The sequence below is a fragment of the Podarcis filfolensis genome, assembly GCF_964270895.1.
Source record: "Podarcis filfolensis genome assembly, chromosome: 9".
Taxonomy (NCBI): Eukaryota; Metazoa; Chordata; class Lepidosauria; order Squamata; family Lacertidae; genus Podarcis; species Podarcis filfolensis.
In genome coordinates, this window is record NC_139610.1 from 32,533,353 (window position 1) to 32,558,625 (window position 25,273).

At 42.9% G+C, this 25,273-nt stretch overlaps 1 protein-coding gene across 4 annotated transcripts in view; it reads right to left on the reverse strand.

Annotated features, from left to right (window-relative positions):
• GALNTL6 (polypeptide N-acetylgalactosaminyltransferase like 6) overlaps positions 1-20,938 on the reverse strand; it is a 440,162-nt gene extending 419,224 nt beyond the window's left edge. Inside the window, exons 1-2 of one of the 4 annotated variants that reach the window (XM_083631200.1) lie at positions 20,519-20,938; positions 18,964-19,296 (exon numbers count right to left, since the gene is read on the reverse strand). In XM_083631200.1, the coding sequence (XP_083487326.1) occupies positions 18,964-19,101 (138 nt within the window). In that variant the 5' untranslated portion in view covers positions 19,102-19,296; positions 20,519-20,938. Of the gene's footprint in view, positions 1-18,963; positions 19,297-19,735; positions 20,027-20,139; positions 20,262-20,518 lie in introns of those variants that run through there. The other 3 variants (XM_083631203.1, XM_083631202.1, XM_083631201.1) reach the window with 3 other exon arrangements.
• Between the last annotated feature and the right edge of the window lie 4,335 nt (positions 20,939-25,273).

A 25,273-nucleotide genomic window follows, 5' to 3' on the forward strand; every position in this document is an offset into this window, starting at 1 on the left:
TTTTTCTTTCTTTGCTGCTTCAGCTGCTCTGTCATATTCCTACTCCCCCAAATGAATTGGTTCAAGCACTTAAAGGACCATCTTGCCTTTCACAAGAGAATGGTAAAATCATTGGGAAAGTCACTGGAGTAAACATATTTCCCCAAAGGATGTGAATCTAATGAAAGAGTTAGTGCACCTATTCTAGAAGTCGATTGTCATGCAAACTCTCAAGAACATTTCTGTAAAAGTCTAAGCTATTCTCTGCTCATTGCGGTGGAAAGTTCTGCAATGGAATGCTCAGCACAAAAGAAGCCTCTATTTAAATAAGGAAATAAGGATGTCCACATCCTGGACTGATGAATGGAATGTGTGATTGGCTGCAACAGATGCAGTTATATGCACACACAACTTCATTTGAAATCAAAGGGTCTTGGTTCTAATGATAAGGGCAGGGTTTTTTGTGTTCATCATTGAACATTGAACATGATAAGCAAATACAGTAAACAGAATCTACATTTTGCGCAGATTTCATGACAGGAAAAATGTAACAGAATGATGATACAAAAATTATATGACCAGGGAAGCTTCTTAAAGTTATTCAATAGCTCAACATCTGGGGGGGGGGAGGGCGAAGAACCATAATTTAGAGAACTGCCCAGAAAGCCAAAGCCATGTTGACAGAATTGGGCAAAAAATACATAAATCCATGGGGTGATATATATAACCATTTTCAAAAAACAGTTTTCAGTGTTGTCAAAATCAGATTATAATATATTTAAATAAAGCAATAGCTTCTGTTGTTTTTCAGCTATGTGTGCATAAGCGACTTCTAATAAATCTATTTTGCTACTTCATCCTAAAAACAGTAGTCAAAGCATGTGAAAACCTGCAATAATAATAGTAATAGTAATAGTAATAAGAATAATAGTTATTGTTCTGTCCGTCTGCCCTAGCCACTATGGGTGGCTTCCAAAATAATAAAAACACAGCAAAACATCAAACATTAAAACTTCCCGATACAGTGTTGCATTCAGATGTCTTTGGAAAGTTGTGGAGTTGTTTATTTGTTTGACATCTAATATTCTCAAATACACTTTTTATTTTTATTTTTAGAAACTGGCAAAATGAGGATGTTTCTTGGGTGAAAAGATACCTGCATTTTCTAACAATATTCATTATTCATTCATTCATTCATTCATTCGAATATTCATAAACTGACAACTCATAAAAAATATCAAGGCAATGTACAATAAAATCACAAAAACATCATAAAACTAGAACAGCATAAAATACAGAAATGGTCAATACTGAATCATATTAATTCTCTTACAAAACATTAGCAAAACAAATATGTTTTCAGCAGGCAATGAAATATCAGTATTGTAGGTACCTGTCTGATTTCAATAGGAACAGTCTTCCAAATTACTGGTGCCATTATGTGTGGAAACTAAGTGAACATGAGATAACTGTGGGACTGTCAGGAGAGCTTCTCCAGCTGAGCACAGTGATCTCACCAGTGTAAATTGGCAAGTGAGTCCTTCAGGTAAACTGGCCCTAGGCCAGGCATAGGCAAACTCGGCCCTCCAGATGTTTTGGGATTACAATTCCCATCATCCATGACCACTGGGTCCTGTTAGCTAGGGATGATGGGAGTTGTAGTCCCAAAACATCTGGATGGCCAAATTTCCCTATGCCTGCCCTAGGCCATTTAGGGCATTGTACAATAATACTAGTACAGATCTTTCAGCACCACAGTAATACAGAACTCTTTGGGCCTGAACCAACCTCAAAGGTAGCCCCTTATAGAGTGAAGTGCCATAGTCCAGTCCAGAGGTTACCAATGCCAACACTACTGTGACCAAATTATCCCTATCCATAAATGGCTGTGACCAGCATACCACCTAAAGAAGAGGGGGGAAACGCTCTTAGTCACTGAGGACATCTGTCCCTAAGAATACTTCCAAGTTGCTCCTTCAGGGCAAGTGCAATCATGTCAAGAAATGGTAACCTGCCAATTTCTCAAAGTTGGGAACCACTCACTCATGGGGTTTCTGTCTCACCAGGTTTCAGCTTCCATTTATTAGCCCTCACCCAGCCCAACACCAGCTCCAGATACTGGTCTACGAGTTCCACAGTCTCACCCAATTTAGATACAGTGGACGCTCAGGTTGCGAACATGATCCGCAAGCCGCAGCGTCCACAACCCGCAGCGCCTGTGCACACATGGGTTGCGATTCAGCACGATTTAGTGCTTCTGTGCATGTGTGCATTTAGTGCTTTTGTGCATGTGTGAGCACTGAAACCTGGAAGTAACCCATTCTGGTACTTCCGGGTTTTGGCGTGTCCATAACCTGAAAACGCGCAATCTGAAGCGGCTGTAACCCGAGGTATGACTGTATTGCAAAGAAGTAGAGCTGACTGTCATCAGCATGCTGGAGACAATTTGCTCTGAATTGCCTAACGACTTCTCCTAACAGTTTCAAAGTAGATGTTAAAAAGCATTGGGGCAAGATGCCAGAGGGACAACAGCCAGACAGACAGCCAAAGCCACTCTTTGTGAACAGTGCTGCTTGTCATATTTCTGGCAATGCATGATTTTCGCCAAGCTAAGCCAGGTTCCAAAGTACTACCAAAACAGCAGCTCCCCATGCAGCACATTGAACAGCTTTTGAAACAGAGGATTTCAGCACAGTTTGTGATACAGCATGAGAATCAACTTTGCCTAAATGGAAGGAAATACATACATTCTGCTGGGCTAATGCAAGTCCCTTCCGTGGGCAGAAGTGCCCTTTTGGATCAAAGAATGTAGGCAGGTCTTCAGCTGAAAAAGTAAATCCAAGTTTCCTTGATCCATGTAGGCCAGTGTTCTTCTTTCCTAGATCGCCAGATTATGTTGGATTACATCTCCCATAATCCCATCAATTTAGCCAATGGCCAGGGATGATGGGAGTTGTAGGCCAACATCTGGGGACCCAAAGTTGAAGTGTGGGCTGCAACACCATAAGGTGTTCAAATTAATTATTCCCCTATACAGTGGTACCTCGGGTTAAGTACTTAATTCGTTCCGGAGGTCCGTTCTTAACCTGAAACTGTTCTTAACCTGAAGCACCACTTTAGCTAATGGGGCCTCCTGCTGCTGCCGTGCCATCAGAGCACGATTTCTGTTCTCATCCTGAAGCAAAGTTCTTAACCCGAGGTACTATTTCTGGGTTAGCGGAGTCTGTAACCTGAAGCGTATGTAACCTGAAGAGTATGTAACCCAAGGTACCACTGTACATCACAAACGGTTGGGAAATGATGTTGGCCTGACTAGAGCAGCAACGAAATCTTCCCATTATGCAGAATGCTACTTGGTATGCTGTACAAGTTAATGAAACTTTGATCATACGTTGTTATGATGGTTTCCATGTCAGTTTTCAGGTGCATCAGATGACTTTGAGCCACTCTTTTCATTCTCCTGTGTGCTTTGCCGTTATTATTTTTATATACCACATCCTTTACTTTGTTTAATGGTTCTCCGAGTTCTAGTTTTATATTTTGCTAGAATATTAAAATTTCATGAGTGGTTTGATTGTCACTTTAGTGTGTTTGCAAGCATTCTGCAAACTAACATCCATTCAAGCTTGTCATTCATTTTGTGTATGTATCAAAGGGAACTTAAATTGTAGACATTCATCAGAGACTGGAAAATAGCAATACACTTTTTCCATTGAGGAATTAATGTGTGTTGTTCATGCACACTTCATGATAATGAGCAACCCATATTCATAGTAAAAGGCAATCAAAAAGTTTGAAGCTTTAAAAAAATAAAATCCAATACTATTAAATTAATGCTGTCAAATGAATACTCAATAAACAATTAGTAAAATGAGATGAATTCGTTTTCAGAAATGATTTGTGTTATGCTAGCAACAGAAAGGTGGAATGGTTTCCCAACAAATTGCATGGCTTTTTCACAAAAAATTATTGCCAAATGAGTAAGTGCAGAAATAATATTTAAAAGCATTTTTGAAATTTGAAATTTTATGCATGTAATGATAGCAAAACGTCAAAAAATGGTTGATATTAAAGATTATGTAATGCAGATTAGTTACTTTATAATGCTCTTTTAATCATCTAATTGCACCCACAAAGTGGCTCATGTGTGATAGAGTGGTTTTTTTTGCCCAACTCTTAATGCATGATTATGGGTGAAATGGGAATTATACTCTTATTAGATAATTGCAAATATGAACCCGAAGTCTTAGCTATGTTGGATTAACTTGGAGTAGAAGCATGTGATATGCAGACAGGCCAGTCAGCTTCTTTTTTTCACGTTACCTCCTTTCAAAATGTTGTAGTAGTATTTGTTAAGACAAACTTTATCTTTTTAAATATTTAAAATTGCTCTCCTGTAAACAGTGCCAGGAATAATATGCCTATGATACTTTGCATGTTGGTGGTAATGGTCAGTATAAACATCTACAAGTCAAAGAGAGATGTATTCTCAGAGCATATAACACTACTTTAATGCAGATGTTGTAACTATTGGTGCCCTTAAACTATAGTAAGACTTTGTCTAGCATTACCTTAGCAGGAGGATCGGGAACTGTGGCCCTCCAGTTGCTGTTGCACTGCAGCTCTTACCATCCCTGACTTGCTATCTAGGGTTAACAAGAGTTGAAGTCCAACAAAATCTAGAAGATATGTTCTCCGTCTCTGTCTTAGTAGCATGTTGTTGTTGTCGTTTAGTCGTGTCTGACTCTTCGTGACCCCAGAGCACGCCAGGCACTCCTGTCTTCCACTGCCTCCCGCAGTTTGGTCAAACTCATGCTGGTAGCTTCAAGAACACTGTCCAACCATCTCATCCTCTGTCGTCCCCTTCTCCGTGTGCCCTCCATCTTTCCCAACATCAGGGTCTTTTCCAGGGAGTCTTCTCTTCTCATGAGGTGACCAAAGTATTGGAGCTTCATCTTCAGGATCTGTCCTTCCACTCAGGGCTGATTTCCTTAAGAATGGATAGGTTTGATCTTCTTGCAGTCCATGGGACTCTCAAGAATCTCCTCCAGCACCATAATTCAAAAGCATCAATTCTTCAGTGATCAGCCTTCTTTATGGTCCAGTTCTCACTCCCACATATCACTACTGGGAAAACCATAGCTTTAACTATACGGACCTTTGTCCTTAGTAGCATAGAAGATGCTAAAATATGTAACCCTCCGGTAATGTTGGGAGATCTCCACCAATGTGGTGCATTGTGGTTGGACATGGACTGCAGAACTTGGATTCAAATCTCAACTCTGCCACAAAGCTCAATAGAAAAGGCACTATGAAGTTAACCTATCAATATGAGGATTATTTATTATGGGTACTATCCAACTAAGTCATACTCGGTGTAGATCTATTTACGGTAAACCTGCATTTTACACATGTTTAACATACACTATTTCAACCACACATGCCCAATTTCGTCTCTCTCTGCATGCCTCTATTTGTCCTCTCTTCTGACAGTTCACAAACCTACATGTCTCATTCTGTGTGTTCTGTGGACAGAGAGCCTTTGGCCATGATGGCTCTGGGAATGGTAGGGATGCTCTTGCAAGAACTCACAAAACAATCCCCACAACTTTCAGAGCCAGAAAGACTCAGAGCTTAAAAGCTCTTTTGGCGCCAGGTCTACTTGGGGCTTCCAGCTTCCTCCCACCTCTAATCCTTCCCTTCCCTTGCTATTACAGAGAAGGCAAGCTTGCTAGTTGTAGGACAGCTATCTCTTTCTCCCTTGGAAAAGGACTAGGCATGCACTAGGTGGCAGCTCCGAAGGCAATTTTGACTGCATGCAATTTTTGCTTATACATGTAAACCTTAGAACCAAACACCCATGCATAATGTGAGGTGTCTGTATTTCAATTCTGGATAGGACTTAATACTTTGTATACATCCTTCTTCTGAAAAGCTTGGAGGAGCTTACAAATGACTCTGATAATTTCTCAAAACTCTGGGCAGCTTGAAGAGCCAGACCTTCTCAGATTCCTTAACAGAACTGTTAACATATAACCTTCAGACCACTTTCCAGGCCAGTATAAAATGGGATAGCCTCACATATACAGCCTTCAGCGTTTTGAAGAAAATGTGGGCTATAACTGTGATGAATCAGCTGGTAGCAGAAGGCACAGCAAAACGATGTAAATGAAGGAGGCAAGGGGTTGCACACACAGCAGTCTGTATGGTATGAAGGGCCAGCCCTATCATTAGTCAGAGTAGCTGCTACCTGCTCCAGCGATGACATGCTGGAGCTGTGCCACACAGCCCGCTTTCTGCTTCCTAAGGTTGCTGCCTTCAGGTGAAGTAGAGGATGCTTCACCATCCCCAGGGTTTAAGTGAGATTCAACTGAGAGTCCAGGAATATTTTATATATGGACTGAGGGGCTCTGTGAGGCACACAAGTAGCTCAAATGACATGAAATACTCTTGTCAGGTTGCGGCGGGACCTAGATTGTGTTTCAGTGGTCACATTTCTGTAAAGATAAAATCCCACTTCAAGAAATCATTTTAATTAAAAGGTGGGCAATTTGCACAAAAGTAAGTCCATGCGATTTTCAGTTAAGATTCCCTGAGCTCATCCATAATGAGAGGAAACTTGATTAAAATGAGATGCTGCGCAGTCCATCCATTTCCCTAAATTACACTGGAGGATTTATAAAATCATTTCTCTTATAGGGAAAAGGCTTACACATACTTACCTAGTTGGCACGTAACTCCAACTAAACCGTGGCTTAGCACAAACAAGCAAAAGTGCAGGTTCTCAGATTACAGCTATAGCGCTCCATTCTCAGTCCTGCTGCTGCCCTGCTATCCAGAGCTAAATGACTGGTTCAGGGTTACATCAGAACCTGGGCTCATGGTTTGTTTCATTCCAGACAAGCCACAACCAAGATTGGTTTTTTGTTTACTTGGCTTACCCTTGGGTAGCATAACAGCAGCAGGACTGAGAAAGGAGCATTGCAGCCACAACTGAGATATGAAAGCTAGGAGCTAAATGGAACCTTAAACCTAGATTATGGGTGCAACAATGGAATGTCTAGGTGCACTTTTTTATAACAAGAATACAAAGCTGAAAATGAATGAACTGCAGCTAAAATGTTATTTTCATTTTTTACATGGTCTAGTCCTCATCTGAAGACTGTGAAAAAACAAAGCTATGCCTCCCCTGCTCGCCCACCTAATATTCTTAAGAGGGTCTCTTCTCCAGTCTTCAGAGAGTGGCTGGAAGTGGGGAAGCAGAATAAGGTCCTCCTTTCCTTCTACTCTGCAGTTTTAATCTGACTGCGCCCAGACCTCAGATACTGCTCACGCTAATGAAATGCTTTGTCGCAAAACACACCTAGAACAATGGGAGTTTCAAACGCTGACTGTACACTATGTTTCATGCTTACACTGAGAAAATATAAATCCCATTTTAAACATTAACGTGCTGATGCTGTAAACAGAAGGGAATGCAAACAGGGCTGAAGCACCAGCATCATTTTTAACTTCCCAAATATGCTCTGTTTGATACTATCCCTGCAAATTAGTAAGTATTAAATTAGCCACAGGAGGGCTCCCTCCAGCAAACTGAGCACAACAGAAATACCTTGTTAATGAATAAAAACAATAATTTGTGCTCTTGAGGCTTAATAATAAAGGCTCTAATGCCTCAAAAGTTGCTTGTTCAGGTTACTCTGTGGTACAGTCACACAAGTGCATATTTTGTTTAAATATCTGCACTGTATGGGAGATTTCTGATGTCTCAACAAAGCCTGCACACATTTGGGTTCCACATGGCAGACCTAGTTCTTATATACAGCACTTGAAGTGAGTAAACCTGTGCCTGGACTCTCATCACTTCAGAATACAGGCTTCCATTCACATAGTGGTGTTCTCCACCGCCCAAAAACAAAAGAGGAGAACATGTCTAACAAATAAAATCAGCATGTCAAAAGGGAAGTCTACCAGGGTTCAGTGGAGCCCAGATGTAGAATCTGAGATCTCTTCAAAAGAAGATGGCAAAGCAGGACTCTTCTCCCAGCCATCTATATTTCCATAGATCCTGAGGAACCATCCGATCTAGACATCACAACTTGGGACTTCTTCTCTCACATACTCTCACCCCCTGGGCTGAAGGAGCAGAGGAGGTGGCAAGCTTCAGGAGGTTCAGAGACAACAGTAAACTGCCTAGCTAGCTGCAAGCATCTACAGTACCCCTGGTTGAGAGCCAGGAAGGGGTGGAGCCTCCAGTACATTTATAAGCTTCCACTGTGAGCTTATATGCTGTTTATATTCACTGCTCAAGCAACAGTTCCCTTAGAGCAGGGGTCAGCAAACTTTTTCAGCAGGGGGCTGGTCCACTGTCCCTCAAACCTTGTGTGGGGCCGGACTATATTTTGAAGGGGTGGGGGAATGAATGAAGTCCTATGCCCCACAAATAACTCAGAGATGCATTTTAAATAAAAGCACACATTCTACTCATGTAAAAACACGCTGATTCCCAGACCGTCCACAGGGCAGATTTAGAAGGCGATTGGGCCGGAGCCGGGCCCCAGGCCTTAGTTTGCCTACTCATGCCTTAGAGCATCTAAATAGGGCTTCTCTTTCTCTCCCCGCACCCAACTTGAGATACAACAATATAAAAGAAGGTCATTTCTTTCTATTAATAGTCCTGGAAACATTCCATGAAAGAATGTGATAAAATGCCTTTGGCAGGGATGCCAGAATTCCCCCCCTCCCCCAAGTCAAGCCTGGAAAATAACCTCCAGGGGCTTGTTAAAGCCAATTCAAAGAAGGAGCGAGCTTTACAAGCCCCCGAATTCAAATCTAAGCTGTGGAAGACCTACTCGTCTTTGCCACTAACAAATGCTTTCAACCAGGAGAGAAAGAGAGTTCTCCTTGGCAAGCATGTAACCCAGCCTCAGTGGTTCCCTGCAGGAGTCTGCAAGGCTGAACTTAGCTGGTTTTACTGATGGAGATTACATGGGCTGTCGCTGCATGTAATTCCCAGCAGCTAAAGCAGCCTGTTCCACTGCCAGCTATGGGAAGGGGAGGCAAAGATGGTCTGTGGGTCATCTGTCAGGGATGGTCTTTCTGCTCCAAGTCTCCCTTTTTGTCCCTGCTGCGTCTTGCTTTTAAAATGGTATGGAACGACAGTTTAAAGAGGAGTGAGGGCTCTCAGATCCTTTCCAAATTACTCCAAAAATAAGAGTGCTCACTCATCTTTAGTCCATAGCCAATATTCAGCATTAGAATCATCTTCCTGCTGCATCAAAGATTTATTGGAAATGAAAGCTATGAATAAATATCGGCTCCATCGTGGCACACATTCGTCTCTCACTTGGAATCTTTTCAATCCAACACTGGAAGGCCAGTTTTCCAATACTACCACTTTTATGACAGCATATCTGGAGCACCTGAATACTTTTAAATGAAAATTCTCATCCATGTTGAGATGGAGTTTTCAATAGGCCCTTTGATTGACAGCTGTACCTAAAAGCCATTTCCCCCTGGGTGGTATTCAACTAAGTGTTACCCAGAGCAGACCCAGTGAAATTAACCAGTCATGCACATTAATTTCAGTGAGTCTGCTCCAAGTAAAATTTAGTAGAATACAACCCCTTATGTCTCCCTAGTACTTAGCTTGAAGAGAAAATTGGTTTCTCTGTGGTGAGAGCTAGATGCTTAAAGATGTAAGAATTATGGATGTTCTTTTCCATAATTCTTGGAATAATGAGACAAAGACTAGGGGCATCTGGAAAGATAATGACTCTGTCAACAGTGATTTGATCCCAGGAAGAAAAGTGAGGGTCAAACTAGAGAGGATGCTAAAAACATCATTAGCAATTATCCTTTTTTCTCACTCCAGCAGGCTTTGGGAAGGGTCTTCCCAATTTTCCTCAGGACTACAGCTCAAAGAGTGGATGGGGAGATATTAAATTTTTCATCTCCCACCCCAGCCCCAAAGAAAATCCCCCACCCCACCCACTGGTACCATGGGGTGAGATTTTCATTGGGGATGATATGGGAAGGAAATGGTAGCATCTATTCTTCCTGCATAGTATAGTCCTGGTGGCAATTCTGATTAAGGTGGTAGTGATTTCTTATACCTAACATGGTTGCTGAGGTTGCATTTAGCACTCTGCTTAGTTTGATGCTAAAAAAAGGAAGGAAAATGGAACTGCCCCAAATGACCAAATAGAGGTTAGAATAAGAACACAGGAAACAATGAGTGATATCCAACTCAGAAACGAATTGATATGAATATGACTAATGCTGGGTATCACCCAATAGCAATAGTGAATAATTTCACACACACACAAAAATTGAGTAACCAAGGGTAAGAAAATAAGCTCATAGAAAATAGGTATTGAGAGGAATATTGTTAATATACTTCTGCCTCTTCATCCAATTTCTCGTCAAAGAATGCAATCACAAGAACATTTCACCACCCACCTGCCTCTGGGATAGTTAGCACACGAAAGGCACCGGAGGTGAAATTACATTCTGTTATGTCATGAGGAATATCTTTTGTATGCTGCTAAAGAGCTGGATGGAATAAATATAGAAAAACTCATTAGAGATGCACTGGAAGAATACTGTCAAGGTTACCTATCCATTATTAAGAGTGACTGCCAGATTAGGCAAAAGAAATAGAATAAGAAAGAAAGAGTGCTAAAACAAGAGAAAAAGAGGGATGCTGTTATGAAAAATCACTTAACATCCCAAGTCCCTGTCTTGGGAATTTGCCAGGCAAAGATGTGCTAAGGCATTTACATGCTTTTATATGAGTGTTTCAGTAAGAAACAATATGACAGAGAAGAAAGAGTCAGAAAAAGACTAAAATAAACCATAAAAATTGTAAACAGAACTCAAATGCACCAATTGGAATTTACAAGGCTGTAAAAAAAATGACAGTAAACCATCCTCTGTTAAGTTTCTTGGGTTTTCATGGTATAACAAGAGTGACTGATTTATAGAGAATAGGAGGCTAGTTCATTCTGAATCTGAAGCTTTATATTTATTACTTGGGGTTCTCACTTCACTTCCAAACAACATTTTTAATGAGCCTCTGGTTGTTCTTGTTCTTGCTGTTTTTTAAAACCAGTCTTATTGTATGCCATATGAAAATCCTTAATCAGGGACTACTTTGCTCTTGAATCTTATTTAAATATCATGCTCAAACAAAATATGAAATGTAAGTACACTGATAATGTATGCCACCACCTGAACAAGAGAGAATGAGAAGAACTGGAAGAACACAATGACATGAAATGAAAAATTGAGCTGTTATGGTTATGTCATCTACTGCACTTCAGATCAACATATTTTAATGATATTTCAAAAGTAATTCATATGGCCTACATATCAATGTGATTCAGAGCACATTCCATAAAATAAAAAGAATATGGGTCTAACCCAGACTTATTTATAAAATAAACACACTGGCATCAATGGGAATTAAGATAGCCATGACTAAAGTCCTGTTGATTTCCAATGAGTCTGCTTTGAATATGACTCAATGCAACCCTTCTACTGTTTATCAATAGAGACATAGAAGATACAGGCGAGTTTGAAAATACTAGACATTTGCTTAGTGTAATGCTATTATCCTTAAAGGACAGCTTATGCCACTGGCAAACTCCAGCATGTTTCTAACATTGGGAAATCTTCTGGCTGCTATCTCAGGAACCAGGGCTGGTGCCAGGCTTCAGGGAGCCATCAACAAACACACAACATTTTGTTCACCTTCCTCCTGCCGCCACAGTGCCACCACCAACACCACTCCACCCCCGCTGCTAGTGGTTCCCAATTTTGAGGAATGGGGTGCGAACAAAGCTTTATGCTACAGCAAAGGGACAGTTGCCCATTTATCATCACTTGATCTAATCCTATGTTCTAAGCAACATGGACAGCACAGTTTCATATCGCATATCAGACAGTTATTACACCCAGGGCTGGACTAAGGCATTTCAGCAGCCGAGGTGAACCCAAAATGGTGTCCTCTACCCCACTAGGGAAGAAGGGGTGGTTGCAGTTCTACAAGAGGGGCAAAGGTGGGATGAGGCCAGCAGGGCACCCTATTTGCCAAGGGGCTGCTGCAGAGGCGGCGTTGGGGACAGGCTGCTGAGGAGGTGGCAGATGCAATCAAGGCAGCAGCAGCAGCAGGCGATGCATTCCACAGAGGCCAGATCTGCTGCCCTGTGGATCCTGCCACCTGATGTGGTCGCCTCACCTTGCCTCATGGGTGGGCTAGTCCACCCCATATAACTCCATGTATCATGTCCACCTGATCATGTCACCCTTTACTATATTGGCAATGCTGGCCAAGACTGATGGGAGTTGTAGCCAACAGCATCTGGAGGACACCAAGTTGGCTCTTCCCTTCTACATTAAAAAAATCACTGCTGGATCAGATTGAAGGTTCACCTGATCCTGTTTTCTATGGTGGCCAGCCATATAATTCCAAAAACAACAACAACATATTCTGGGCATAAAGGTCACTACGCTCCCCTGCTATTTGGTCCCCCTCAATTGGCATTCAGGGGCATGTTGCCTCTGGTGAAGTTTCCATTGACTTAACATGGTTAAGAGCAATTAATAGGCCTGCCCTCCATTGATTTGTCTAATAACCTTTTAAAAATCATTTAAGCCAGTGGCCATAATCACATGCTGTGCCAGCAAATTCCATAATTGGGTGAAGTGGTGGGGGTTTTTTTTGTCCTGAATCAAAACTGTAAATCAATTTCAGCAGCCAGCCAGTTGTATTTTTGTAGCGGGGTTTTATGTGCAGTGTTTATTTTGATGCTAAAAAGGATTCTCTGTTTACTTGTTAACTGTGTTTTGTATGTTTGTCTTTTATTTAAGATGCTTTAACTTCTGTTGTAAACCACTTAAAGATCTGAATATAAGAAATACTTAAGTTCTCCAAATCAAAATAAAGTACTAGCATCAGGGGGTATGAAGAAAAATAATTTCTCTCCACTAGAAAATATTTATTCTCCCCTGTTACCTGTCATCTGTTTTTTTAGAACTACGAAGTTCTCACAACCAACCTCTGTTTTGTTTGTTTGTTTATTCACATTTTCTCAGCTCCATGATAACCTTTTCTGAGAAAGGGTTGTCAAGACTGCACATTGTTTAGTAGGAATTTCCTTACTTAACACATGAAATACTTGAATGGTGTACATTTTGAGACTTGAGAGCATATACAAAATGAAATAAAGCATTAAAGCATCTTCAGTAGCAGAGACCACACAACAGAGTAGCACTACATGGAAAGCCTTCATAAATAAGGAAGGTTTAAGCGAGGGTGGGAAACCTCAAGCCCAAGGATTTAATGCGGCTCTCTGGGTCTCACAACCTCAGACCACCCTACCCAACCTCACACCCTGCTTGTGTGTCTTTGTCCGGATAGAATATGGCCGTGAACTCTTATAATGCATCTTGCTTGCCTGGATAGAGAACACCGGGAAGTCGGGGGGAGGTTGAGTGCATGTAGAAACTTCCCTACTTTACAAAGGTAAATTTTGCAACCATAACTCCACCCACCTTTGCCTCTGGCCATGCCCATCACTGGCACGTGGGCCCTGGACAATTGCTCTGAAGGGAAGCTGAAAAAGGCATCCCATTCCTGGTCAAAAGCACAGCACTGCAGATGCTTGATGGATGCCCAGACAGAGGGAATTTCACAAAATGAAAGCAGTGGTGTTGAAAGACTTGCTCTATGTGGTCGCAAAGTGGAGCACAGGCACATGTGGCATGGTGAAAAGTGCCTTTCTCAAAGACCACAGTAGCACTGCACTACTGGCAATGTTCTCTTTCATTCCCAGTATGGAATTTGCCTATATCATAGCCAGTGTTCTAAGAAATGACATGTTTGTTATCCACTACAATTGCTAAGGTTTCTGTCGTGGTGAATCATTGCCAGCTTAGACTCCATAAGTGTACACATGAAAGTCAATGGGTTTTTATTGCCCAGTGTACAGCATTTAACACTTACCTACATTGAACCACATTTACCAAGAAAGTGGGGTGGGGTATTGGTTTTGTTTCATTTTTGTTTTATTAGGTATTCTCATTTTGTATGTTACAGTTGTGAACCACCTTGGGATCTTTGGATGAAGGACAGTATACAAATTAATTAATTAATACAATTTTATTGACTAATCACCCAGTTTTGAAATATAGTTTTAGGGCCCTTCCCAGTTTGGGTTGGATTTTCAGCATCCTTAATATTTTTATGTCACCCACAAATGTGTCTACCTTGCTGATCTCTCCTGACTCCACATCATTTCTCAGTAACCTGCACAGTGCTGGTTCAAATACAAGTCCTAGGGGACTAATTACCTCCCTTTACTGCAAAACCCATCTATTCACTGCTACATCTACTTCCTGTTATTTAACTAGCTACTGATGCATACCTAATTGACAATGTAATCCTATGCATGTCTACTCAGAAGTAAGCCCTGTCATGTTCAATGGGTCAGAATTCCCCATATGCTAGTATAGGACTGCAGTCTTAACCAGCTGTTGATTTTATCCCAAGGCCCACTAAGTTTATTCAGGAGCCTTTTGAGATGAGAGTCTGTCAGAAACTTTTACACCATCAAAGCCTACCAATTCACTCCTAAATTCATGCTTGTCTACACTCTCAAAGGTCACCAAAAGGCTGGTGAGTCATTGTAGGCATTATGCAGGAGCCATGCTCATTCTTCCAGAGCAAAGCATAAGAATATCGGAAGCTGCCGGAGGTGACTCAGCAGGTACAGCTGCTCTGCATCTTTTCACCATGCAGGCTTCCCTGCCACCTCATCCTCACCTTCCTAGTAAGCAACAGTGACCTACCTACAGGGAAACTAGCACAGCAGCTCCACCCTACCTGGAGATCAAGCAAGGCCATGGGTCCAACCACCACATTTACTAGCAGTGGTTCTCTAGTATTCCAGACAATGTAGTACTCCCAACCCAACCTGGAGATGTCAGGGATTGAACTCAAAGCATTGAGCTATGCCCCCAAGACAGAAGTTAGGTTAATAGGCCTCTAATTTCTTGGCTCTCCTTAGACCCTTGATAAAAACAACCCAGAGCTATGTTGGCTATTTTCCAGCCCTCTGCTTAGGATGCCAAGGTTGTCGATCAATGATTTCACATTTGAGCTCTTTAAGAATTCTTGGGTGGATACTATTCCCACCTGGACACTGGTTAGCCTTTAATTTGTCAGTTAGCCCTAGGATGTCGTGTCTTGTCACTTCTATTTGCCTTAGCTCTTCAGGTGCCTTCTGGGCATCGTTCAGACATGGGGATCTGTCCAACATTTCTCTCTAGTTTCACTACTCTCCTTCAGCTATCCTTGCACACCTTTGTTGTCTCATGGATCCTCAGAGGCTGGTTTCCTGTCTCTGATTATTTAAAGAACAGATCTGCTAGTGATTGTGATGCATTTTGACACTAGCTACTGCTATTTTTGCCAGTCAATGGCTCAATCAGCCACCTATCATTTCCCATGTATATTTCATGCAGCGGAAGGAATACAGTATATAACAATTACAAACGAACCTAAATTAAAAAAACAACAACCACTGATAGTACACAATCCCAGTTCCTTTCAGGTGGGAATGCTATGTGAGTCCATGCAGCCTAGACCATGAACCTTTCAAGTTTCACTGTTTTTTCTGCACAGATGCACCTCTACTCAGAAGTAAATTCCAGTGGATTCAACAGATCTCACTCCCAAGTAAGTGGATATAGGATTGCAGCCCTACCTAACAAACTATGGTATGTGTACATTACAAACTTTAAACAAAAACAATTTGAAGACCTCTGTGAATTAAAAAGCATTCACAAATAGAAAATATTTATAAAGTTTTCAGTCAATGTGTCAAGAAGCCACACTAGGGTGTAATATGCAGAATGACTGATGGCTCTACAGAACTACATTGTCTTTAATAGCATTAAATAGTGTGTGGGGGGGTTAATCCTAGAGCAAGCAGTGCCAATGTATAACGGACACTTGTTTTGGCCCTCAGAACAAGTGACTCCCAATCCCACCACTCCAGGGATATTATTGATCTTAAATAGCAATCATGCTCATAAAAATAACTGAAATGTGGTATACTTTTTCTTCTAGTGAGAGACCCATCTGAAATATCAAAAGTACATTCCTTTAATCAAGCTGGCAAAAAAGGTCTGTTTTGCTGCACTCAGACTCAGGTCCATTCAGATTAGAACTTGATCAAATGAATTTAAATGTGAAAGCCTGACAGCTTCTTAGTACAATACCAGTATAATGGGAGGTGAAGAAACTATTCAAGAAATGTTGGCACCACTTCTTGAAGCACATATTCCTGAGATTGAACTATAAATGATGCCCTGTAATATCTAGTCTTAGAACCCAAGTTTATTGCACCCTATTTCTTGCACATCTGGCTGAAAAGCAGGAGATGTAGAACTAATAATTAACACAGGAAAGCACCTCTCATGCACACAAAATGCACACTACCAAGCATCAACTTGATATTCTGTTCCCTCTTATTACAATAAATACATTTCTTTTGCACACTTATTCAAAACCTGAATCACAGGCCTCTATAGATACATTTTGTGTGATGTGAAGGCCCGCTCAAAACATTTTGTTAAAAGTCTTGTTTTACTAATGGGGAGGTAATATTGCTTCTCCAGCACAGCCAAGAACAGAGTTACTCAAGCAGGGTGATTTCTAAAGACCTTATTAGTGCTAATTTCACCCTACATGTTCCAGCAAGTGATCTCCTAGAACTCCAGAGCTCATCTCCTCATTGTCCATGCATTGATTTTTAAGAGGGAAGTTATTATTGCTTGTCGTTGTTTTGCTCTTCATCTGCTGTTTCAATTCTGAGCCCACTTTTCCATATGTACACTTTAGTATGCCCCATTGAGCTTGATGAGGCTCAACTTCTGATCAAACACAGTTAGGGTTGTGGCATAACTCTTCCTTCCACTCAAGGTAAGGTGTTATGCCACAAGTCTGTGCACACTTAGCAAGGGGTAAGCTCCATTGACCATAGCAGGACTTACTTCTGTGTAAGCAGGGCTAGGATTGGGCTGACAGTTAACTAGAACACAAAAGTGGGCATCAGTCATTCAGATGTGCATTTCTCACCTCAAAATCCCTTCAACCAACTGCTAAAAAAGCAGTTACTTATACTTTTTTTAAAAAGTCATTTATAGTTTAATATGGTTAAACACACTGAGCCTTAGAAGAATAGTATGCTCTGAGGCAGCAATACTAGGCATACTTACCAGGGAGTAAGCCCTACTGAACAGAAAGAGTTGCTTCCAAGTAAGCATGAGGATTGTGCTGTGAAAGTCTGCTAAACCTTACAATCATTTTATGAAGGAGCAGTCTTCTAAAAAAGAGTGATGCTTTATAAGTGTAAAGCTCTGCCTTGTTTCAGAGCACTTCATAGCCTAACATATAGAAACTGTGTACAGCAAATGTCAACAGCAGGCTATCAATCAACAATTGAATGTGCATTAGTGTGTCTTCCATTGATCAAACTAATTTATAAACATTCACTCTGTTGAAAAGATATAATACACTTTGATTGATGGCCCTTGAAATTAAGGACGTTAAAGTAACAGTTAATATATATTGCTGTTGGCCAATGCATTATAAGTGATAAACAAGCTACAGCATATATTTCTATTTTATTTCATGCATCTCTCACCCTTATGCATGTGTGAAATGTTTGAAATCTATATGGAACAATTTGCAGTTAGGTCCACAGCAATATTTGCAAGTGAAATATAGCCTTTCCTAATTTATCAGCAGCAATGATTTAAAGTTTTGCATTAAAGCAACTCTCTCAAAGGCACTTAATTTAATGCAAGTCTTATTTTGGTTTACGAGCCATACATAAACTTAATGAGTTGAAAATTATGACAAAAAATATAGGTTAGATTAATTGCGGTTAATCTCAGATGACGAAGACTATAAACTAGAGATACTTAGGAGCACATTATGACATCAAGCAGATAGAACAGTCCACAAACAGAGAGTATGTGTGCATACTTTTGTCTATAGAGTCTGACTACTAGAACAACATTTGGTGAAAGAAGGAACCTGGACACTTTGAAGTGTTAGTGGAACAGTAGGAAACTGGGGGGGTGAGGTGGGGAGAGAAACAGGTTCTAGCAGGAAGAGGACTGCACTGATCAAATAGGATGCTAAGTTTGCCTGCAAGACAAATTGTGAACTTTACTAGATGGCCTTTTGCAAGTCCCCAGAAGGCTAATCTCTCAGCTTAATCTATTCATTGGATTGTTTGAAAGTTAAGAACCATAAGACATTTTGTTCAATGAAAAATGAAATTAGTGCTGATGATCATCATGTGACCATACTGAGGCATGCATACCTATTTCTAAAACCATATCATGGCATTTTTTTTCATTCCACATTAAACTGCTTAGGCACAACTGCATTCTAGACCTTTCAATTGACAGCAAAATTCTGATCAGGAGAAAACTTCTTATGCACACACCTAGGCACACCCATGCCCAAACTTTGTGGATCAAATTTAGCCTCACTACAGACCATGGGCTATGATCACTGCTGGGAAAGGGGAAGTGGGCTTCAGTTTCATCTCTCACACCCAGGCTAGAGTCAATTACTTTTCTTGGAAATCCAACAAATTAGCCTCTCCTAACTTTCTCCCTTCACAATACAGTTGTCCTTCTTCCGGAAAACCTTAGTACCAAATCCTCCTCTTCCTCATTGGGTCTTTAGATTGTGTTCAGCATTCATGGAGGAAGAGCCTCAAGTTAAAAGGATGCATCACAATTAAGAGCCATTCAGCTTTTTATGGCGACTAAACAGATGCTTTAACTCTCCATTTAACAGACACAGACACACACACAAACACACACACACACACACACACACACACACACAATCTCTCTATGCTCCGGGCTGCTCTGGGTCTTTTGCTTTCTGCTTACCTGCTGCTCTCCCAGCATGGTGGATTTCACCAGGTGTCTTTCCCTGTACAGAGACCAGAGTCCGATGTTGGGCAGGAAAATCAGAGTCACCACGAACAACAACGTCATTTGCAGAAATCTTTTCTGTTTCCTCTTCATGGCCAGTGGCAACGGATGCCAGAGAAGAAATGAGGTGATGGGTATCCTTCTCTCCGCTTTTTCCTTCCGTGGTCCAGAGCTCCCTTTGGCTTCCCTCTTGCGCTCCTCAGTCTCACCGATTCACCCCCAAACAGTGAACAGAAACTTCAACTCTGCCTCCAGCTTGGTCACCCCTTCACGGGGGGAGTCTGTAATCTAAGGATCCAAGGAAAAGACAAGGAGTTACTCCTGCTATTCTCTGACACAGCCTGTCAGCCACAGCCCTGCCCCATGGCCCCGAAAAGATCCTAAAAGCCTATGGATCGGTTCCTTCCCCTTACCTTCCCCCTCCCCGCAACCAATAGAATCGATACGATTGGCTGCAGAGCTGCCGCTGCCGAAGCCCAGAAGTTACAGAGAGCAATTGGGGTGGGGAAGCAGGGAGGGGAGTTGAGTCACCCAACTCGGGGGTGACCCATTCTTCCATCGCCAGTGGCAGAATTTAAGGAGACGAGGCGGGGGAGGAGCACTTGGCAAGACCTTCTTTCCTGCCAGAGCAGAGATTTCTCCCCGAGTGGCAAGGGGCTCCCGGAAATCGGTTCGCGGCGCGCGCGCCTTTCCCACCAATGAAATGGGTCACAAGGTGCAGCCTTACCTGGGACCTCGCACAACGGGGACTCGCAGTTGGAAAAGACATCTTCCAACTCCCTTGCTCTCTCACACACACCATCCCTCCTCCGGAAAGACCAGCCCCTCTTTTCTTCTTCCCTCCCCAGCAACCTCGCTGGCAGAAGGGAAAGCGCTTCGGCAGACTCCAGTTGGCATGACTTCACACACACACACACACACACACACACACACACACACACACACTCAGACGGTCTGGCTCGGAGACTTTCCCTCCCCATCCATTCCTAGGCAGGGCTAATGGGGTGTGCAGACTATTGCTGAGTGAGGAGTGTGTATGTGTGAGCGTGTGTGTGTGTGTGTGTGAGAGAGAGAGAGAGAGAGAGAGAGAAGCAAGAGAAGCGTCCAGGGCAAAATAAAAACAAATCACACCATTGCACTCATCAGGTTACCATTCTTCAGCAGTGGAACATTTTAAAATCACCGTCTTGAAGCTGGGAGACGAGGCGACCACAACGCGCCCGGCTGATGCGGCAGCCCCCCACATCCAAGGCGATGTGGAAAAGTGGGCGGAAGGTGGGCAAGAAAGACCCCCTCCCCACTGACTTCTGCCCCCTCCGCTATTGGCCCAGCCGCCTCTTCCCCTTGCCTTCCATCCGACAAAATACTGGCGGGCGGCTCACACGTGCGGGAGATCCTAATTCCCGGCATTGGGGCTTGGGCTCGCGGGTGGCGAGGGTGGCCGGCCAGCCCGCCCTTCCGAGCCTCCCTCCCTGGAGAGCCGGCGCGCCCCGCAGCAGCCGCCTCTCACCTGATCCCCCCATCCAGAGCTGCCCACCCCAGAGCCGGAGCAGCCGCGGCTGAGCAGGAGCAGCGCTTTCCTCCGGGGCTGCTGGTCTCCTCCTCCTCCTCCTTCGTCTCCTCTTGTTCCTTCATGATCAGTTGAGCGCTGGCGGCAGCGGCAGCGGCAGCAGCGGCAGCAGCAAGCTGGCTTCTCCGACAAGGCGCGCAGAAAGGGGAGGGGGCGCGACAGAGGCGGCGGAGGAAGAGGCGACGGTGGCGGAGCCCGTTGCCGGCGGAGAGGCAGGGCGGCTTCCTGCGCGGAGTCTCCCCGGCGGCCGCGCTCAGCCGCGCGCTCTCTCCCGCAGCCGCAGCCGCCTCCGCCAGGTGAACGGGGAGTTCTCCGCCCGAGGGGGGCCTGGTGGTGCGTCATGGCCTCGGGCAAGTTGGCGCTGAGGTGAAGCCGACGGAGGCGACGCGACCCAGAGAGGCCGGATCTGAGGGGACCGTGCGCAGCTGAAGAGTACCCCAAATAAAAGTTGGGCTAGGAGGCCAGCGAGGACCCGGCCGAAGCTCCGTCTCTTTTCACGAAGAAAGAGGCTTCCGCCGGCCCCTCAGAATCACTGGGGCGAGGGCCTAGTTTCAGGTGAGGGTGGTAAGCGGCTTAAGCCTGTGCCTGGACTGTACCACTTAAGGCGAGGGGTTGACATGCTAGAATTGTCCACGCGAGATACAAAGGCTAGAAGAAGCCAAGAAGGAGGATATCTTTAAAAGCCAGTGTGGTGTATTGGTTTTCTTTGCTGGGCCAGGAGCAGAGAGATCTGGGTTCCAATCCAGCCACCAAAGACACCTTTCTGGGTGACCTTGGCGTGGTCTCTCAGCGTGCTCTACCTTGCAGGATTGTTAGGGGCAATGAAATGGGCATGAGTGATGGGTGGGTGCCAACCAGAGCACCTGGGAGGAAGGATGAGCTCCAAATATAGAACAATTTCTGCCCCTATGTATGTTCCCAAATGGGAAGAATTCCATCATGTAAACCGCCACCTGCGGTCTCAAAGTGGCACAGTCCAAGATACAGCTCCTGAGCTGCAGTTTGTATGGCAGTGTAATTATTGGCTTTACTAAAGAGTTGAGGCCAAAGGGGATAGGGGCAACAGAAGAAATGCAGCCGCTAGTGTGTTTGGCACTGCTCCAACTCCAGTTGCATTTGGGTCTTTGCACAGTGCCCTTCTAATGGCAGAAAATGGAACATGGACAAATACAGTTGCTATCCCATTCAAAAATCACATCTGTAGAAAAGCAGACCAGTAATGAATCAAGTTGTTTGGGGAGGTTATGGAATATTCTAAGAGGTTAGACATGTATGTCGGGAAAATTTGGGTATGGTGGTTGGATTCCTGGACTGCAAGGTTGGACTTCAAAAGCCACTATGGATCTGGGAACAGATTGTAGTAACCATGGGGAAGCTGCTGCAGATGGTTTGCCTGTGGGGAGCAATTCTTGTCTTGGTAGTCATATTTGCAAGATCTCATTCGCTTCACCACTAGTAATATTTGCAAGATCTGACTCCCATCATATTTGCATGTCGTAGTAAACCATAATGCCCTCTCATTCCACTCCTTCTGCCTTGTAGCCAAATACAACAGCCACAAGCTTTGGCTTACCATAACATGTGAACTTGTTTCTTCCAAACAAACCACAACTGGTAACACAATTGCAATCCAAAAATAAACACTACTCATTCAAATTAAACTATTTCCTGTGGCATGTAAACACAACCAAAGTGAGCCTCCGTGCTTTCATCTATCCAGTGGTTATGAAGGAATAGAGACTCGTGATTTATCCCTTTCACAACTTATCCTCACAACTGTGTGAAATAAGGTCCACTGTGCATTATCTTAACAGCATGTTCATGACCCCCAGACATAGAGGAATTGGAAGGAAGCTCTTCAGAGATGAAATGGACATAACAATGACTACTCATGTGTAACACTTCAAGATTGAAATTAACATGGATCTTTGTTGCACCTGGAACTACCCTGCACCTCTGGGATCACCATCCCACTTAACAAATCTTTTCCTCAATGAAGAATGCTTGTGTGCTTTTGAGTTTTGTAGTGCTGGTGAGTTTTCCATGTGTTTTCCTTAAGTACATATGTTGTGTTTGGCAATGATTACAGTTGGTAGCAATTAGATCTCTACTGTACTTTCTGATTCCTACTATCAAGTTCCCTGGACAAAAACCTCATTCATTCAGGATTATGTTGAAATGTACCTTAAAGTTGGTCAGAAACATGAGAGATTACAGGGACTGATGGAACAAACACACAAAAAAACCCTAAACAGGTACAGTACATGAAATCTTTTTCAGATTAGCTGAGGAATGTAAAATACATTCCTGCCATAGTAGAATAACTTAATGCAGAAGCCCCATGTGTCTTTTTAGCTGCTATTAAGGTGTCTTTATGGGAGCCTTATGTCTTCTGTGATGGTGGCATATGCCATGTTGAATCAGCATACCATGTGGCTATTTCTGCTGTTTTGTTTCCTTTTCTCTTTCCTTGTATACAGCAACATGTATAAGAATGTAGAGCAAGCATTCTCCATCCTGCAAATGAAAATATCTCTGTTGTCAATCCTCCGCAACACTATCCCCATTTAAAAAGATAATGGAACAATGATAGAACAAAATCAATTATGTTACTTGAACTGTGCAGAATGAATTTAGCAAATTCCTGCCTAAAGGACATCTGAAAGAAGCCGGGTCGGGGGAGGGGGGTACTGATCATGACACTGGCTGTAGATCCTCTGATTTATACATATCGCCAAATATGCTGCAGTGAAGGGGAAGGCTGAGTTGTAGAGCACATGCTTTGAATGCAGAAGTTCCTAATTCAGTCACCAACATCTCTAGCTAGAGCTGGGGAAGACTCCTGTCCAGAACCATGGAGAGCTTCTCTAGACAATGGACCCATGATCTGACTTCACACAAGCAGTTTCCCATGCTACCTGCTTCGGTACACTGAAAGTAACTGAAGTTTCTCTCTACAGGAAAAGATGTAGGCTGTGTAAACACCATACATTTAAAGAGTGTGTGTGTGCACATACACACACCCAATCCAAAGGGTGTTTCGAATTGCAGCTCTGTAAAGAGTAGACTAAACTTTCTGGAATTCTTTTTTGGAGGTGTGGGGTGTGTGCTCTAAATGTAGTGTTTTTGTGCATCCTAAAACCAAAATGGTGTCTTCATTCTTGGATGTCAATGGACGGAATAGCAAGTTTGTATGTGTGTATTAATTACACACTTCTATACTGTGTGACTGGACCCAGATGGACTTCATTTCAATACAGACACATTTCTCCTCTGTGGCAAAAATCTGATGTCAACAGCTTTCCAGCTAGGAGAGAAAGCAGCAAGCATATGCTAAGGTCCTGAGACAACATGCAGGAAGCTTTTGATCCTGTTAATCAGGACAGAGCATTCAGGTTTAGTCAGTGTGAGTCATTTTGATCAACATGGGCCTCTTGTGCCTTTCATGTGAAGGGAAACATCCATCACCAATCCTAGTCTGTTATGGAATAAATACAGAATAAACTGTTGGGGACATTGCAGCTACGTAGTGGAATGTTATGTCACCATATTTGTGGTTCTGCTGTCTGATATCGATGATAATTACTTCATTAATGGCTTTATAAAAGTTATGGAGAATACTGATTTTTAAAAAATGTATAAATGACATTCAACAAGTCAGTTCCCCCTACTATGTCCCAGGTGTATGAGGTATAATGATAGTCTACTCTACAAGAGCCTTAATCATTACTGGGTTGAACAACGAGTGATGGGTGGCTGCTGTTCAAAGTGGTTGCCTAGACAACGTGCAAATATACAAGTTAGGCTTTGGGCAATTACTAAACTATTCATGATTTTCAAAAGAGAATCAACTGAAATAATACTAAAGTAGCAAAATATAAACAGAGTAATAAAAGCTATTCTGTGACAGTGTTAATAGAAAAGGAATTACCTTGATGAATTGGACAAAGGGACAGTGTAGTCCTATTCCCCAATCTGGTTGACTTGGAGTGCATTCCTATCATCCCTGACTACTGAAAATACTTGCTGGGGTTGTTCCAGTCATCTGCAGAAAACAAGGTTGGGGACGGTCGTGCTAGTCCAACACTTTGCAGCAAATGCCTCTGAATCGAGGGGGGCTAACCTATGGCCCTCCAAATACTCGACTATAACTCTCATCAACCTGTAATTTGCAACTTACTCTCTTTTTATCCAGCACCTAAATTCATAGAACATTCCTCAGTATCTTCCAGGGCTCACAGATAATTTCCCCTGTGTGTCATTTACCCTCTACCACAGGGAAAGCGCTCAATGAAGGTATGAAGCAAGGCTGTCAAGAACTTGCTCCCCAAACCCAGGATCCCATTCTTGGTGACTTAGCAGTTGCCAAATACACAGGGTCCAACACCGCCTGCATGGGACTCTGCTGCCGCTCCCTCTGTCTAACCAGCCTGGGTGAGGAGACCTCCAGACCTTACCAAACACCGCTAAGAGCCCAGAGAAAAAAGAGCTGGGGGGGGGGGGAGATCATGTTTCCTGAGTAGCTAACAAAATTATACAGGGCCAGTAACCAGGAAGCAAGAACTGGATTCAGTACCAAGGCTTTACCCAGGAAGACGTAGACTGAATTATAAAGGAAACAAATTTATTGAGCAAGTAAAAAATAGCAAAGAGAACCCAAATACAAATAAGCAACACCATTTAAAAATTGCAATT